Below are 16,504 nucleotides of genomic sequence, written 5' to 3'. Positions count from 1 at the left end.
ACATGGCCTGGCTGGGCTGCATCCCTCCGTTCAGCAAGCAGAGCCGGGCTGTCAGAGAGCACGCTGGGAGACAACCCCCGTTCCATTTCGGGCTGTGTTCATTCAGGAGCGCAGCGTGAGGTGGAGCTGGGGGGTGGGGGAGTCACTTCTGAAAGCCAGGCCCCACGCTCTGGCCTCTTTGCGAGCGAGTCACATCCCCGCCCTCTGCTGTCGCATGGCGAGGGGTGGGGATGCTGTGGTGGGGGAAGTAAGGACATAACCACACTCCATCCCCACTCACCTCAGGAACACGTCAACGTTTCTGATCCTGCCCAGCCCAGAGAGCAGTGCTGGGTTTGAACAAGGACGGTTTCCAATCTGACCTTTCAGGTTTAAGCACTGTAATAATAAACCTACTCTCAGACTGCAGCTGTGCAGCCTTGGCGGGCAAACTGGGGCCAAGCTGTTCAGGTGTTAATTTCTCAGGGGTGCAGGACCCTTCCCTATGCTGCCACCCAAAGGCAAAAGACAGCCCTGAGGAGGAACACAGCCAGCGCCTTGGAAATGTGGCTCTGTCCACTCGGACCCAGCCTGCGGCTGACACAAGAAAGCTTGAAACTGTTTACACCTTCCAAAGGAGAATGCTGGAGCCCCGTCCCCTGCATGTCCAGCAGCTGCTGATCCTCAGCTTGGCTGCAGAGGAGTAAATCCTAGCCAGTTATTTCCCCACCCTACTCATATTAGTCCATAACTCCCCATTCCCCAATTTGCCACTTCCCTTGGGGCGAGACTTACTGGTTAGTAGTGACCCAGGACTGTGCTGTTGTACTGGTGCAATTCCTCCTCACTAGTGTACCCCCGCAGAGCTGAATGGTATCAGATGGCTGGTCCCAGGGCTGAGTCAGCTGGATGCTGCTCTAAAGGAGAAGCCCTCTCCTCTGGCTTTGTCACTTCACACTGACTCATCAGACCTTTGCGACTCAGAGTGAGGTGTGGGGTTCTTGTTTGTGCTGGTTGTGTTGCTGTGTGGTGGCTGTGTGAATTTGTGTGGGTGGCACAGCAGGGTGTGTGCTGTGGAGAAGGGCAACTTGTGCACACTGGCTGTCTCGTGGGGCTGGGAAGGATTGTCCTGGGACATTTGTGTGGGTGGCAGAGAGGCCAAGTGATCCACCAGCCGTGCAGTCCCCTCATTCAGCCAATGAAATCATTGAAGGCAAATGAGCTGTAGAGTAGAAGTGGTGATTGGTTGAGTTACCTCTAATAGCCAAATAGTCAAGGATGCTGAGACCCGTGTCCATGCCGGCAATGGGCAACTTGGGCTAGTGAGTGGGCTGCATGAGTGGCCCTCGTTCATCTCCGTGGGGTGCAAGGTTGTGATAACCTGGATCGGGGTCGCAAGCTGCGGCTTCTGAGCTAATTGTGCTTGTGCACCTAGAATCTGTGCGGGGCGAGTGGGGGGGGGGGCAGCCTTTTGGTTGGGTGCAGAGGGAGCACGTGGCTCTCCCAGGGAGTGTTGTGAGCACTCAGCATGCATCTCACTCCGCCTGCCCTGGCCTTACATGTCTGTCGCTTTAGTAATACTGGTAGGACAAGAACTACACAGGTGGAAAGCAGCAGAATTTGGCAGCCTTGCCCCTAGGCAAGAGCAAACAAACTGTCTCCAGGTCACATCCAGAACCCCCATGGCCGCGGAGGTTGTCCCCGACTCGCGTGCGCCCTGTGGGGCAGCTGGACGCCACACAGCTATAATTCATCACGTCAGAACGGCCGAGAACTCAAAAATCAGCGGGCAGCAAACAAGCTGGTGCTGACTGAACACTGTGCTGTTGTGAACAGGGGATGTGCTCAGCCCGGCATGGAGCCACTTCTGTCACTTCACACCCACTCAGACCTTCCAGGCTGCAGAGCCAGGCAGGGTCCTGGAATCCTGTTCCAGGGTAGGACTAGCTGTGACTTGTATGAGCCCCAGCCATGGCCCAGGGCCCGCTGGCGCCAGGCTATGGGCCAGTGGAATAAAAAGGTGGTTGCTGCCCCAGAGTTCCCAGTCTGTTAGTGAATTAGATGCAGAGGTCAAAGTGGGCTGGTACAGGCCAGTCCGACACACTGGTAAGCAGTAGCTGCTGGGACTGGCCTATGCACAGCTGCCATTACAGCACTGCTGTGGCAAGGCCCTACCAGCAGGGCAGCTGACGGGAGAGTGGGGAGTGGACGGCTGATGGGTGGGGAACAAAAGAGGGAGCTGCCCCAGCGCCCGGCGGGCTGCTGGCAAGCCCTAGACCCTTTCAATTGCTGCCAGAACCCCAGGAGGCAAACACTATGCAGCTCTGAATGGCTGGCTGGGAGAGGCTGGTCCCCAGCCCCGCCCCTTCTGCCCAAGGCCGCACCCCCTCCAGGGGTCTGCAGCCAGGCCCTGGCAGCCAGAAGATTTTTAAATGACCTTCAGCCTGAGGAGATGGATCCCTGCTGAGACCCAGTCTGGCAATGCTCTGGGTGTTACTGATGCTGTGAAGGCCCTGCGTGTGCGGCGGGGGGGGGGGCGTAAGCAGGGGGGGGAGTTGAGTCCCCCAGTAGGGGGCCTGGAAGGGTAGCCAATATTTTACAATGGGGGTGTCAGGGAGACGAGAGGTGACAGAGGAATTGGGTGAACACGGAGCTCTTGTGAGCAGAAAAAAGTTAACCCACCCGTCTTTCCGAACTGCCACATAATCAACCTAATGACCCCTTGGCAAGTGCTAGGAACCACCCCCTAAGCTGGGCGGAGAGCAGACAGAGCAGCTGCCGGTGGCCCGAGGTTTGGGTTTATCCCTGGCTGAGTCACTGCCCAAGCTTTCCCCACCAGCCAGGCTCTCCCCTGCATCACTGCAGTCAGTGGCAATAAGGAGGCACTAATCAGAGCTCTGTGACCCCTGGCTCAGCCCTGCCCCAGTTCTGCAGGGGGAGGGTAGTGTCTTTAGAGCAGATGACAATGGCTCATTAAGGGTGCATGGCACAGCATGGGGGGAGCTGAACATAATCGTTAGCCTGTCAGTGGGTGACAGGAAGTGGCTTCGAGACAAAGCCCCCATTCTGGAGCCAAACAGCTGCTGGCTCCTGTTCTGCCCCCAGTGCTCAGTCAGGAGTGATGGAGGCACCAGGAACTTGCAGGGCAAGGGACAGCCGTTGGGATTTTATTGCAGAACGGGTCAGCAAGGCACATGGCTTAGGTTTTCGCCATGCTCTAAACACACGTTAGTTGCAGCTGCAAAGAGAGGGACGTGCTCATTGGGCTGGCTGGGCAGCCCGGGAAAGAGCAGGGAAACCTACAGAATCACAGACATGCTGGGCTGGAAGGGCCCCAAGGGTCATTTCCTCCATCCCTGCCTGGGCTGGCACAGTGGGAAGTTTGCTAGACCAGGGGGGAGTAAACATGTTATATCGGGGCCACTTTTCATTGCTGCAATTAGCAGGGGTCCCGCCTGGTCTAATATAATCCAAACTGCTGGAAATCTCGGTTGTATGCATAGGGGAAAACATCCTTTTGGTGTGTGCAAGAAAATAAGTTCAATAAAGTCTTTTCTGTCCGGCATTCTGTCCTCCAGAACTCTCAAAGAACCAGCATTTTCACCATCAGTAAATTTTAGTAATGTTTTCCATACATACAATGCAGGGAAAGTAAATACAAATAAATACAGCAAATGCACTATGACAGTGTACAGTGCTCCTGTTGTTGGTAAGTAAAGTGCTCTGCAGACATTTTTGTTTGTTTTTTAATACCTAATCTTGTTTTTCTTTAGCATTAGGCATTGCTAGGTATAGCTCTCTAGTATCCAGAATATTTGAATATCCGGCAACCTCTCGGTTCCGGGGCTGCTGGAGAGGCGTTTGCTGTGTGTAGCATGTAAAAATTGTACTAATCGATATATAAATGTGAATACTCAGCCATAAAAACAATCATGTAGTTCGACATTTTCAATGAGCTGGATGAGCTTGAGATACAGCAGCCAAACATGCTTCCCTGCCTCTTGCAAAATTTCATACCCTTGAGGTGCTCCCCTCCCCTTTGCACACCCTGTTCTAGACTATGCTGCAGCTCGGGGTTGCTGGGCTCTGTTCACTGGGACAGGCCTGGAGGAATTCTGCTGAGGCGCCAGGGGGAAGGGTCCGTCCCCTGGGAGCGACCGCCACAGCTGGGTCCAGCAGGCTGCCCGATGAGCAGAACTGGAGCTCCAAGCCAGACAGCTTTACGCTGCCTCCCCCGCTAAATTGCTGACATAGGTTCTTCTCTCGCCAGGACACCATTGAGGACAAGCTGGACACCAAGCACTACCCCTACATCTCCACCCGCTCCTCGGCCTCCTTCAGCACGACTGCTGTCAGGTGGGTACGGCCGCGGGCAGCAGGGCCCTTCCCAGAGGGGTGCAGCTTGGACCCTCGTATCTGCCTCGCCTCTCTGCCCCCTTTGGTGGTGTCAGGACTTGGTGGGGCTCACAGTGAGGCCATCTCTGCTCTTGTGGCCCGGCCCAGCCCACCAAGACCCCCGATCCAGCCCACAGACATGGGGGAGCCTCAGGCAAGCTCCCTGCCCCGCCCCCACTCTGCACACACCCCACTGAGCAAAGTGGGTGGAAGGCTCCGTCTTGCAGCCACTGTGAGCCAGCTGGAGGTGGGAGAAGGTTCCCGTGCTGCCCCCGCCCCCAGTGCAATCCCATTGGCTTGTTTCTGGCCAATGGGAGCACCCGGTTTGAAGTGTCCTCCCCATAAGCCCTTGTCAGAGCCCTTGTAGAGATGGGAACCGAGGCACAGGGAGATAAAGGACTTGCCCAACATGACATGTGGCAGGGCCGGGAACTGACAGGACTGCTGAGTCCCCCAGCCACAGCTTATCTTCCTGGGATACCTTTTAACCCCTTGCTGCCTGCCTGAACTTGCCTTGTTCCACACAGTGTGCGTGATACTCAGCGGCCCTGGCAGCCAGCAATGCAGCCCCTTGCTGCAGGCCTAGCCTGGCCCAGGACCGATCTCTCATTCTGTTTGCTGTGCGGATAGGACCCCCAGCCATGCCTGCAGCGAGTCTGATCGCTCACTGTTCCTGTAAAACAGTACCAACTTTTACTACTGCTGCCTGTGTTCTAGTCATATTTAGCACTTCTTAACTGCCCCCCTCCAAAAAAACCCAACCCCTAATAAGCCCTTCCAACAGCCCCAGGAGGGCGGGCAGCATTGTTAACCTCCCTGCAAAGGTTCCCCTAAAGGTAGTTGTTCAGAACTGCAGAGGGAGTGAAATCCAGGAGCCCTGACTCCCTGTCATGTGTTCAGACACGAGCTCAGAGCTTTCACCCTGGGGAATTGGTTGTGGAGGCCTTTGCTTTACTGGAGTAATGAGCAGCCACGGGAGTTGATTAACAGCGTGTGGTGTGATTTCCGAGTGGCCTCCATGCAGGGTATCTATGCTGTGTTTCATCTCACTCCCTCTCCTCTTCCTTCTCCAGTGCCCGCTATGGACACTGGCACAAGAACAAGGCCCCCGGTGAGTACAGGACTGGCCCTCGCCTCATCATCTTCATCCTGGGAGGCGTGAGCCTGAGCGAGATGCGCTGTGCCTATGAGGTGACGCAAGCCAGCGGGAAGTGGGAGGTGCTAATAGGTGAGTCCCACGGGTGGCTCGGGCAGAGCCACACCCAGCTCCATCACGCAGTCTGGCTCCATCCCATGCTTCTGTGTCTCACCCTCTCTCTGAACACCCTTCCTCGCTGTGCTGATGGCGAGCAAGCAAAATCCAGTTTCCAGATGACCATGTGGGAAGGACCAGTGTAGGAAGCTTGATTTTCCCCTACCCACCTGCGCACTCAGAGTTTGCCCCTATGGGTCACTGACCCTTTGAGTTTGGCATCCTGGCTCTGGCAGTGGCCAATATTTAATAGTATCAGAGGGGAAGCTGTATTAGTCTGTATCCACAGAAGCAATGAGAAGTCCTGTGGCACCTTATAAACTATCAGACTTATTGGAGCATCAGCTTTTGCGGGCAAAGCCTGTTTCGTCAGATGCACTGGAGTGGAAATTCCAGGGGCAGGTGTAAATAGACAGGCTCATGAGAAGGAGGGAGTACCAATCAAGAGGAGGGCCAGAGTTAACAAGCTCACTTCAGTCAGGGAGGATGTGGCCTTCTTCTAGCAGCTGATGTGGAGATGTGAACACCAAGAGAGGAGAAACTGCTTTTGTAAGTGGCCAGCCACTCCCAGTCTCTATTCAATCCTTGGTTGATGGTGTTAAATTTGCAAATGAGTTGCAGCTCTGCAGTTTCTCTTCGGAGTCTCTTTTTGAATTTTTTTTGTTGTAGGATGGCTACTTTTAAATTTGCTATTGAGTGTCCAGGGAGAGTGAAGTGTTCTCCTACAGGTTCTTATATGTTTACCATTCCTGATGTCTAATTTGTGTCCATTTATTCTTTTACCTAGAAACTGTCCAGTTTGGCCAATGTATATTGCAGTGGGGCATTGCTGGCCCATGATGGCATGTATCACATTAGTACATGTGCAGGTGAATGAGCCCCTGATGACATGGCTGATGTGATTAGGTCCTGTGATGGTGTCGCTGGTGTAGATATGTGAGCAGAGTTGGCACCAAGGTTTGTTGCAGGGATTGGTTCCAGGTTTAGAGTTACTGTATTGTGGTCTATAGTTGCTGGTGAGAATTTGTTTCAGGCTGGCAAGCTGTCTGTAGGGGAGGACTGACCTGCCTCCCAAGGTTTGTAAGAGTGAGGAGTCATTGTCCAGGATGGATTGCAGATCACTGATGATGCACTGGAGAGGTTTCAGCTGGGGTTTATATGTGATGGCCAGTGGTGTTCTGTTGTTTTCCTTGTTGGGCCTGTCTTGTAGCAGGTGGCTTCTGGGTACACATCTGGCTCTGTCAATCTGTTTCCTCACTTCCTTAGGTGGATACTGTAATTTTAAGAAAGCTTGGTATAGGTCCTATAGGTGTTTGTCTGAAGGACAGGAGCAAATGTGGTTGTACCTTAGTGCCTGGCTGTAGACAATGGATCATGTAGTGTGCTCTGGATGGAAGTTGGAGGCTTGTAGGTAAGCATAGTGGTCAGTAGGTTTCTGGTATAGGGTGGTGTTTATGTGACCATTCCTTATTTACACTGTAGTGGCTGGGAAGTGGATCTCTTGTGTGGACTGGTCCAGGCTAAGGTTGATGGTGGGGTGGAAACTGTTGAAATCACAATGGAATTCTTCAAGAGCCTCCTTCCCATGGGTCCAGATGATGATTTCATCAATGGAGCGCAACTAGAGGAGGGGCGCTAGAGGATGAGAGCCGAGGAAGCGCTGTTCCAGGTCAGCCATAAAAATGTTGGCATACTGTGGGGCCAGGCAGGTGCCCATAGCCAGGCCACTGTTTTGAAAGTATAAATTGTCCCTAAATCTGAAAGCGTTGTGGGAGAGTATAAAGTCACAAAGCTCCGCCACTGGTTGTGCCGTGGCATCATGAGGGCTACTGTTTCCAATAGCTTGGAGTCCATCCTCCAGTGCGATATTGGCGTAAAGGGCCTCTACATCCATGGTGGCCAGGATGGTGTTTTCAGGAAGGTCACCAATGCACTGCAGTTTCCTCAGGAAGTTGGTGGTGTCTCGAAGATAACTAAGAGTGCTGGTAGTGTAGGATCAGAGTGGAGAGTCCACGTATCCAGACAGTCATGCAGTGAGCGTGCCAATGCCTGAGATGATGGGGCATCCAGGATTTCCAGGTTTATGGATCTCGGGTAGCAGGCAGAATAATCCTGGTTGAGGCTCTAAGGGTGTGTCTGTGTAGATTTGTTCCTGTGCTTTTGTAGGGACTATCTTGAGCAGATGGTGTAGTTTCTTTAGGTACTCCTCAGTGGGGTCAGAGGATAGTAGCCTGTAGAATGTGGTGTTGGAGAGCAGCTTGGTAGCTGCCTTTTGGTAGTCTGTCCTATTCATGATGACAACTGCACCTCCTTTGTCAGCCTCTTGGGTTATAATGGCAGAGTTGCTTCTGAGGCAGTGGACGGCATTGTGTTCTGCACAGTTGAAGTTATGGGGCAAGCAATGCTGCTTTTCCACAATTTCTGCCTGTGTGTGGCAGCAGGAACGCTCTATGCATTGGCCCAGTCTGTTGTTTTGACCACCAGGAGGAGTCCAGGCAGAGTTCTTCTTCTTGTACTGTTGGCAGGAGAGTATCTCTGCTCAGGGCACCGTTCAGTGTCGCGTTGGAAGTATTCCTTGAGTTGGAGATGGTGAAAGTAGGCTTCCAGATCCCTGCAGAACTGTACCATGTTTGTGTGGGTGGTGGGGCACAAAGAGAGTCCCAAGATAGGGCCAACTCTTCTGCTGGGCTCGAGTGTGTACTTGTATAGATTGACAATATTGCTGGGTGAGTTAAGGGTACCACTATTGTGGTTCCATGTGGCAAGTAGGCATTTAGGTAGTTTACAGTCCTTTTTCCTCTGTAGAGAAGTGAAGTGTGCATTGTAAACCCGTCTTGCTTTAGTAAAGTCCAGCCACATGGAGGTTTGTGTGGAGGTTGTTTTTTCAATGAGAGTCTCTGGTTTTGAGGGTGCTTTTTTGATATTTTCCTGTTTGCTATATAGGAGGCTGACAGGTGGTTGCTCAGTTTCTTTGAAAGTGTATGACACAGTCTCTCAGCACAGTCTGTGCAGTCAGTTGATTGCAATGGATTTTTCCCCTTCGGTCCATTTGGTATGAAGCCCTGATATTTATTGGTTAAGGGGAAGGTGAGCTCTCGCCCCCCAGCCCGTTTTTCAGTGCCATTCCTGTGGTTGGGTGAGGAGGTAGACAAAAAAGTGAGTTTCCTTCCTATCCCTTGAAGTGGTCTGATTTGGCCCAGAAGCATGAGAGTCGATTGATTCCAGTTGCATCTTGTTGGCTTTCTGTGGTCAGGAAACATACACATCTCCACAGGTCTCCTTTTCCAGCGCAGAGGCTTGGAGTTGCTGCCACAGGGGCAGTGAAATGTGTTTACATCCCAGGGTACAGCCAAGATCCAGCTGGCAGTGGCGGAGTAAGGAGTCACAAACACTCCGGGGAGAGGGACTGGCTAGTGCATGATTCTGACAGGGGCAGGCTGGCCTTGTCCCTGCCAGGTCCTGACTGATGTGCACTGGGGGCACTTTGTGCTTTGGGTGGGGCCAGGTCTGGAGTAGCAGGAGAAGTTGTGGGTCAGGTGTGGTGGCTAAGGGAAACCCAACACCTTGCTTGAATGACAGCTCCTGGGTCCTCCCATTCCTGAGTATGAAATTCACTTGTGCCCAGTTAGCGCTCTTGGCTTGGCAGGATCCATTCCAGACTGCGTCCTTAAAACGTCACTCCTCAGCGTGGCACATACGAAACATAGGCTGGTGGCACCTCTCGTGGATCCTCTAACCAGCACCTCATCTGCTCACTGGATTTTCTCCACCGGAACATGTACTCCTTACTCACGTTAGCTCCCCCTCTGACCCCACCGCCTGGCCCAGCCGTCTCTCAGTGCACTTGCGTGTGTTGGGTGCCCTCAGCATTCTCCTCATAGTTTCGTATCTGCCATTAACCTTGTCTGTGACTCTGATTGTTGCATGTGTGTTTAATGTTCCCTGACGACGGTGTGCATCTCAAACCCTTCTTGGATGGCAGCGGTTTACCTTCAGGCCTCCTTGCTAAGCAGGGTTCTGACTAAGATCCAGGCCATTATGATTCCTTCAAGGTTTCTCGCGTAATGACCTGACACAATATCCTCTGGAGTTGATGGAAAGCCTCTCATTGACTTCAGAGGTCCTGGATTTGGCTTTAGTTCTGGTGTGCCTCTTGAAAGCTGTGCAGCTCAGCGGCAGCCTGAGGCTAGGGCTGGGGAAGGAGACGGATGATTGGCCCTTGCTGTTGTCTTCATACAACACTCCTCAGATAACCACGGAGGCCCAGTGGTGACCGCATAAGCCCAGCCTCTGAGCTCATGTGTTAATGCACGCAGTGTTGCTCACCCAAACCTCCATGTATCCCCATCTCTCCCTGTGTCTCTCCCACTGGCTTTCTCACCCATCCTCACCTGTTGTGTATTATGAATATTAGGCCTAAGTTGGCATGTTCCTTTAATTTATTTCTGTTCAAGAAGTCAGCCCACCTCTGTTCTCTCACAGGTTCTACTCACATTCTTACTCCCACCAAATTTCTCATGGACCTGAGGCACCCCGACTTCAGGGACTCCACTAGGGTATCTTTTGAGGATCAGGCTCCAACAATGGAGTGAGAGCCAAAGAAACAAAGTAAAAGCAGCTTATTAAAGAAAAGAAACTCTTCCTCCTGGAAGGGTTTTCTTTGATACTTCCGTCACTCTTTTCCTTTAATTATTATTTCCACTCTTTTCTTTTCTTTTTTTTTTTCCTTTTGTTTTCTGGTGCGGTGATGAGAAAATGCTTGCAGTTCTTACTACCAGTTTGAAAACGTGTCCAGCGCCGCCTCCATTAACCCTCTACCATGAATCTCTTTTTGGCCAGAACCTGTTGGCATCCTCATGCCATTAGCTACCCATTACAGAGTCGTAGAGATGCAGGAGGCCCGGGTTCGCTGGCTGTCACCTGACTGGAGCGATGCCTGCACTTAAGGCATCTGAGTGGGGAGAGGGCATGAGGTGGACTCTTGATTTGCAGACCTTCTGCCTGCATGCATGGATTTACAGCCTGAGTTAGGCCCAGATGGTGCACATGTGGATGCAGCAGGAGCAGAGCAATGTGTAGCTGAATAGTGACAGAGAGGTGGCCGTGTTGGTCTGTATTCTATCAAAACAAAAAAGCAGTCCTGTAGCACTTTAAAGACTAATAGAATAATTGATTAGGTGATGCGCTTTCATGGGACAGACCCACTTCTTCAGGTCATAGCCAGACCAGAACAGACTCAAAATATAAAGCACAGCGGTCCAAAAATTGTTATCAAGGTTGGTGGATCAGAAGAGCAGAGGGTGTGCGTGAGAGTGGGAGTGGGGAAGTTAAGTGTTAGGTTAAACATCAAAGGACGTCCTTATAATGGATCGGGTATTTGCTGTCCCTGTTCAAACCGCGTGTTGATATGTCAAATTTGAATATGAATGTTAGTTCCGAACACGCTCTCTGTAGACAGTTGTTAAAGTCCCTACTCAGTAGAACACAACCTCTCAGGTCTTTAACAGAATGGGCCTCTCCATTAAAGTGCTGGCTCACAGGTTTGTGTATTTGGAGATTTTTGATACCTGCTCTATGTCCATTCATTCTCTGGCAAAGAGTGTTTGCAGTCTGTGCTGTGTACGTGGGGTGTGGGCATTGTTGGCACATGATGGCGTATATGATGTTAGTTGAGGAACAGCTGGGCAGCCACACGCTGCTTCTCCGTTCTTTGCTGAATCAGTAAAGGCCCCTAATTCGGCTCCAGAGAGAGCATGTCTGGCCAATGGTGGGTTAGGACAGACCATAGCGTCAAGGTGGCAAGGACCACATAGACGCCTTGTCGCAGTCAATGACAGCCGTCTGTGAGCAGCAGATCAAACTCACTGCTGTATGTCAGATGACTGTCCCCATCTTGCCCCCACTCCAAGCGGCGCAAGGACTATTTTTGAGGTGGGGGGTGCTGAACTGCACCCCTCCTTTAGACCGGTTGAGATCAGGTTACCAGCTCTCCTGGACTGAATGGATTGGACTCCATTGCTGCAAATGGCATCCGCAGGCTGGGGCCATAGCTGGGGGCAGATGCAGAGTGCTGGGCTGGCAATGGGACCCCAGGGCTGGCGGGCAGCAGAACTCCAAGGGACAGTGGATCCCATAGGGCCGGGGTGACAGGACCCCAAGGGCTGGCAGGACCCCCAAGAGCCAGCAAAGCCCTTTGTGGCAGGGCCCCACAAAGCAGGTGGGGTCAGCAGGAGCCCACAGGGCTGCCCACAGGATGGGACTCGATGCTGGAGGAGCTGGGAGTGGGGCCAGCCCCTAGGCATGGGGGAGCGTGGTGCAAACCCTGGGGATGCCGCAAAAGGCATTGTTCTGTGCCCACCACGGATGCACAGAGGGCAGCTGGTGCTGCCCATTTCCTAAAGGGGCTGTTTCCCCCTCCTTGAAATACTCCAAGTGCCTGGGTCTGGGAGAAGCAGCGGAGAAGGTGAACAGGAGCCGCACTGGTGCGGATGTGGCTGGCGGTTCATTACTCCTGCCTCTCGCCAGCGAGGTGCCGCCTGTCAGCTCCCATCAGCCAAATGCGCCTGTCCCTGGTGCTGCCCCGCAGCGCTGCAAGGCAGAAACAATGCCTCTCTCTCCCTCCCTCCCTCTTGCTGCATCCAGTACGTGCTAGGGCTGGTCAGAGTGATCATCAGGGTGGCCAGGAGCCCAAGGGCTCCCTTTAGTTGTGTGTAAACAGGATCTGATTGTCGGCTGCTCTGAGCCTCTGAACCCAGAGCTGTGGCTCCTGGAGTTCCCCAGTCCTGTCCTGCGCTGTCCCAACAGGCGCTCATGGCCAGAGCTTGGGTGCGAGCATTGGTCTGTTGCCAGGGAGCGAACTGGCTTTGTCAGACGCTACATTAGCATCTGGGCCAATGTTCCTTCAGTGCCAAGTCTTGTGGTTCAGGGAGCAGCATTCAAGGAGGCAGGTTTCCTGCACAAATGCACCGCGTGACTCCACAGCCATTTGTGTTTAAAACCATCCATAGCAATGACATCTCTTTGGTGTCCCCAGGCTGCTCGCTCAGCCTGCGCTCCAGATGCCAGCTTGACTCAGGGCTCCCTGCCTGTCCCCCACACGGCCCAACCAAGGCTGCGGCCTGGTACGAGGCGGGGAAGGGAAGTGCTCAGTGGAGCCAAAACGCCTGTGCTGAGCTGTCCGGGCCCCCTTCGAGCAGTGCTCTTGAGCTCTGCTTTTGTGGGACACAAACAGCAAAGGGGTTGAAAGCATCTTCCAGCCAAGCTCAAGTGCCCTCGTGGAAGTGGCGCTTGGGTGCCGAGGACGTGTGCCTCGCAGGCTGCGTAGCATTTATTGCTTTCAGGGGTTGGGTGTCAGGCCAGGCCGGTCAGGAGGTTATCAGACAGTGGAAGCTTTGTCTCTAATCCCGGGAGCTTCTCAAGCAATGGCGTTTGTCCTCCAGCACTTTCCATGTCTCCACAGACTGCCAAGCCTCAGCCCCCTGGGCAGGGTGGGCTTCTGAGCCGGGACAAGAAGTGACTTTCCCAAACACAGAGAACGGCGCAATAGTGAGGGTGGTGGACCAGTCACGTGCCCCTTCTCCGCCCAGGCCCTGCCTGGTTCTGCTCTCACCTCTTCCTCTGGAAACCGCTTCCAGTGAGTGCCGGGGAGGTCCCTGCTCCTCCCCGAGCGTCCCAGCCCGAGAGCAGCACAAGCTAGGACATTCGTCCTGCCCTAAGGCTGTGCTGCTCCGAGGGAGAGGCGGATCTGTCCTCACATTCACCCAAAGCGACATCGTGCTGCTAGTGAATGGGGAGGGCAAACTGGGAGGGGGGCACGTGACCCCTTTGCACCCCCACACATTGCCCCAGATATGTGGTCGTGGAAACGACTCCTAGAGGCCAGGTCCAGACTCCCACACTGAAGCAAGAGTAAGGAACCCAGCCCATCCTTGGCCACTCTTTGTCCAGCTTGTTCTTAGAACCCGTCAGGGCTGATTCCCCTGCCCCCTTGGACGCCTGTTCCACAGCGGAACGCCCCAGATCCTTCGAAAACTTTTCCTACTATCCAATCGGAAAGCTCCCTGGCTGCAGCTCAGGCCAATCACCTCTTGTCCTGCCTGCAGTGGAGCTGGAAAATGATTGAGCGCTGCCCCCTTTAGAACAACTTAGAACATATCTGGAGGTGGCGCTCAGCCACCCAGCCCAGCGTGCTTTCCTCAAGCCTGACCAATCAGCTCTTTCATCCAGCGCTCGTAGGTCAGGTGGTCTCAGCCTTTTATCTCTTTTGCTGCTCTCCTCTGGGCCCTCCAGTGTGTCCGCGTCCTGCTTAGAGTGAGGTGCCCACAACTGGACACCGTCGTCCACTGAGACGTCCCCATTGCCGAGAAGAGAGGGCCCATTACCTCCATGCAGAGAGCGGGTGGCAGAGTCACCCAGGCCATTTGCAGTACCGAGGAGCCTCCAGCCAGAGGCCCGACGGGGTTTAAAATAACCAAAGGAGAGGCTGCGCCCAGCAACTCTAACTCAGGTTTGGGCCATGCAGTGCAGGTTCCCATGCGGTGGGGCCATGCACACTAGAACGCATTGGTACGGTATCTCGTTGCCGAGTGCTCGTGCTTTGGTGTGAGCACCTAGTCACTGGGATCAGAACACCTGACGCCCAGTGCCATGGGCTAACTGCTAGACCGCCCAGCCTGCAGCCAGACCGTGGGAATGATGAGCCAGGAAACCCCAGTGCTGCCCCTGAGTCTTCCTCAGTGGTGGTGAGACCTCAAGTACATGACTCTGGCTTGTACGTTCCTCAGCTGTCAAATGGGGACAAAGAGCCCCAAGGTGTCTAGGCACCCGCTGCCCATTGATTTCACTGGAGTGAGGCAGTGGCACAAGAGCAGAGAGGGACACGCTCACAGGTAGCAGCAGCTGTTCCCAAGTGCTTCAGGGGTCACTGAGTCACAGTTAGGTGCCTAACTCTCACCGATTTCAGTTTAGGCACCTAACTACCCTTGGGATGTGAGTCAGTGATATTCACCTTCATTTCTGGAATGCCTTGAGATCACCACGTGAAAAGCCCTATTGAAAAGACAAGTATTTTACCGGTACTGCCAACTTTCACAGCATTTGCTGTTTGACCTAAAGCCCCAGCTCCAGGAGTCAAGGGATGACATGAAACGCATGGATTTCACGTTGGGCTTTTACAGTTTCTAGCCCACTTGCTTGCAGAGGAAATTTTGAAAACACAGGTCCCTAAGGCCTCAGACTGGAAGGCAGCTAAAATGGATGAGCCTGTACCTTTGCAGCCTAACTCCTGCTTTGGGATGGCAATGCAGTATTCGCACATATAGGGCTTCTGGGCTCCTCACGTCCCCAGGGCTTTTTTGTAGCAGATCATTTTCTTGAGGCCTGTGCAACACAGGTGACAACTCCAGCTCAGGGTGAGCAGGCAGGCAGCCGACTCCTCTCATGGGGTAAAGGTTCAGAACGTGCCAGTCATGTTTCTCTGTCTCCAGGAGGATAGCTCGGGGAAAAACAAGTCACCGTGATGGTCGGCTTTCCTCCAGGGACTGCTTTGTTTCTGGTGCTTGACAAGCCAGAGGGCCAGGAGCATGGGGTGAGAGGCTTCGGGGCTCTCTAATGCTGTCTGCCCCCAAGGAAATAGAGCAGCTCTGCTTGGCGGGCTGGGATTTGCCTGAGCTGCAACATATTACTTGCTGTGCACGCTGCAGGGAGCAGGGTTAGAGAAACAGCGTGAGAGGACCTTGTTTCTCACCCCCGACCCCACACACAGTTTCATGCCTTAGGCAAGAGAAGCAGCCAGTGCGCTATCACAGAGGCTTCAGATGTGGGGGCCATGTCCGCAGGGCACTCCTTGGCTGGATGAGAAATGAGCCGAACAGCCACACGTCTGGCCCCCTCCTTCCACCCTCGTGCAACACAGCCAGGGAAGGAGTATTCTGCAGAGCAGCCAAGCCTGGGGATGCCTGAGCTCAGCATTGGCTGCACCCCTCTGCATTAGCCGGGCGTTTTGGGTAGACGATGCACCCACCCTCTTTCTGCACAGCTGACGTGTGCAGTGTCTGGTGAGCGTGTGAGCGGGTGCAGAGGGGTAACTGCTGAGCCGGAGCAGAAGAGGGAGGTAACAAGACTTAACTCATCCAGTGACATGAGGCGGACAGGGCTCCTCCCACAGCCTGGCGAGCGCGTGCGTGCGTTCCTCACAAAGCGCCTGGCTGCGGCGGGGGCAGGAGGGCAGTCCCAGGTCGGGGGAGTCCCCAGAGTGCGTGCAGCACGGAGGTACTTAGAGGAAAGGGCTACAGGAGGATGGTTGCAGGAGGGCGCCCCAGCCCCGGCTCCGGCAGGCGCTGCACATTTCGCCAGAGTGGGCAGGGCTGTGTAGTGCTGGCGCTGGGCCGGAGGTGGACTCCCGCGTAAACACTAGGAGGTGGGCCTATTGGGGGGCTGTTTCTGACTTTACTTACAGCAGGGGGTCGGGAGGGATGATACCATCGACAGCTGTGGAGCGAGAGTGGCGTAACATCAGTGACCCAGAAATCCAAAGGAAGCAGGCTGGCAAGCCCCCTGTGTGACAGTGCAGCGCTAGGCTCCCCCCTGGCTGCCCTGGGCCGGGGGTGGAACCCGCAGGGCATACGCCCACCTCTGTGTTAACTTGCACACGGGAGGGCAGGAGGAGGGGGCAAGGCCGAGGCCCAGCCTGCGGTACTGCGGTAGGTCAGCGACACGGCCGCTGCGCACGTCCATCCCTTGCCCACCATCTGAGCTGGCTTAGCCTGGTGACTGGCCTGGCCAGGGACAGAGCTGCTCGGACGCTGAATGAGTGCCACAAGGAAGAGTTGGGAGAGGCTCCTGCTCCCATGACCAGCTCCCAGCTTCAGAGTGCAACAC

The 16,504-nt window shown here is 54.1% G+C and overlaps 1 protein-coding gene across 2 annotated transcripts in view; it reads left to right on the top strand.

The window, feature by feature from the left end:
- Positions 1-16,504, top strand: part of STXBP1 (syntaxin binding protein 1) — an 80,592-nt gene that overhangs the window by 60,586 nt on the left and 3,502 nt on the right. For both annotated transcript variants that reach the window (XM_075015251.1, XM_075015252.1), the window contains exons 17-18: positions 4,250-4,335; positions 5,448-5,602. In XM_075015251.1, coding sequence (XP_074871352.1) covers positions 4,250-4,335; positions 5,448-5,602 — 241 coding nt within the window. The remainder of the gene's footprint in view (positions 1-4,249; positions 4,336-5,447; positions 5,603-16,504) is intronic.

Source organism: Carettochelys insculpta, chromosome 21, assembly GCF_033958435.1.
Source record: "Carettochelys insculpta isolate YL-2023 chromosome 21, ASM3395843v1, whole genome shotgun sequence".
Taxonomy (NCBI): domain Eukaryota; kingdom Metazoa; phylum Chordata; order Testudines; family Carettochelyidae; genus Carettochelys; species Carettochelys insculpta.
Note: the sequence above shows the minus strand (reverse complement) of the source record. Positions and strands in the feature narration are given on the sequence as shown.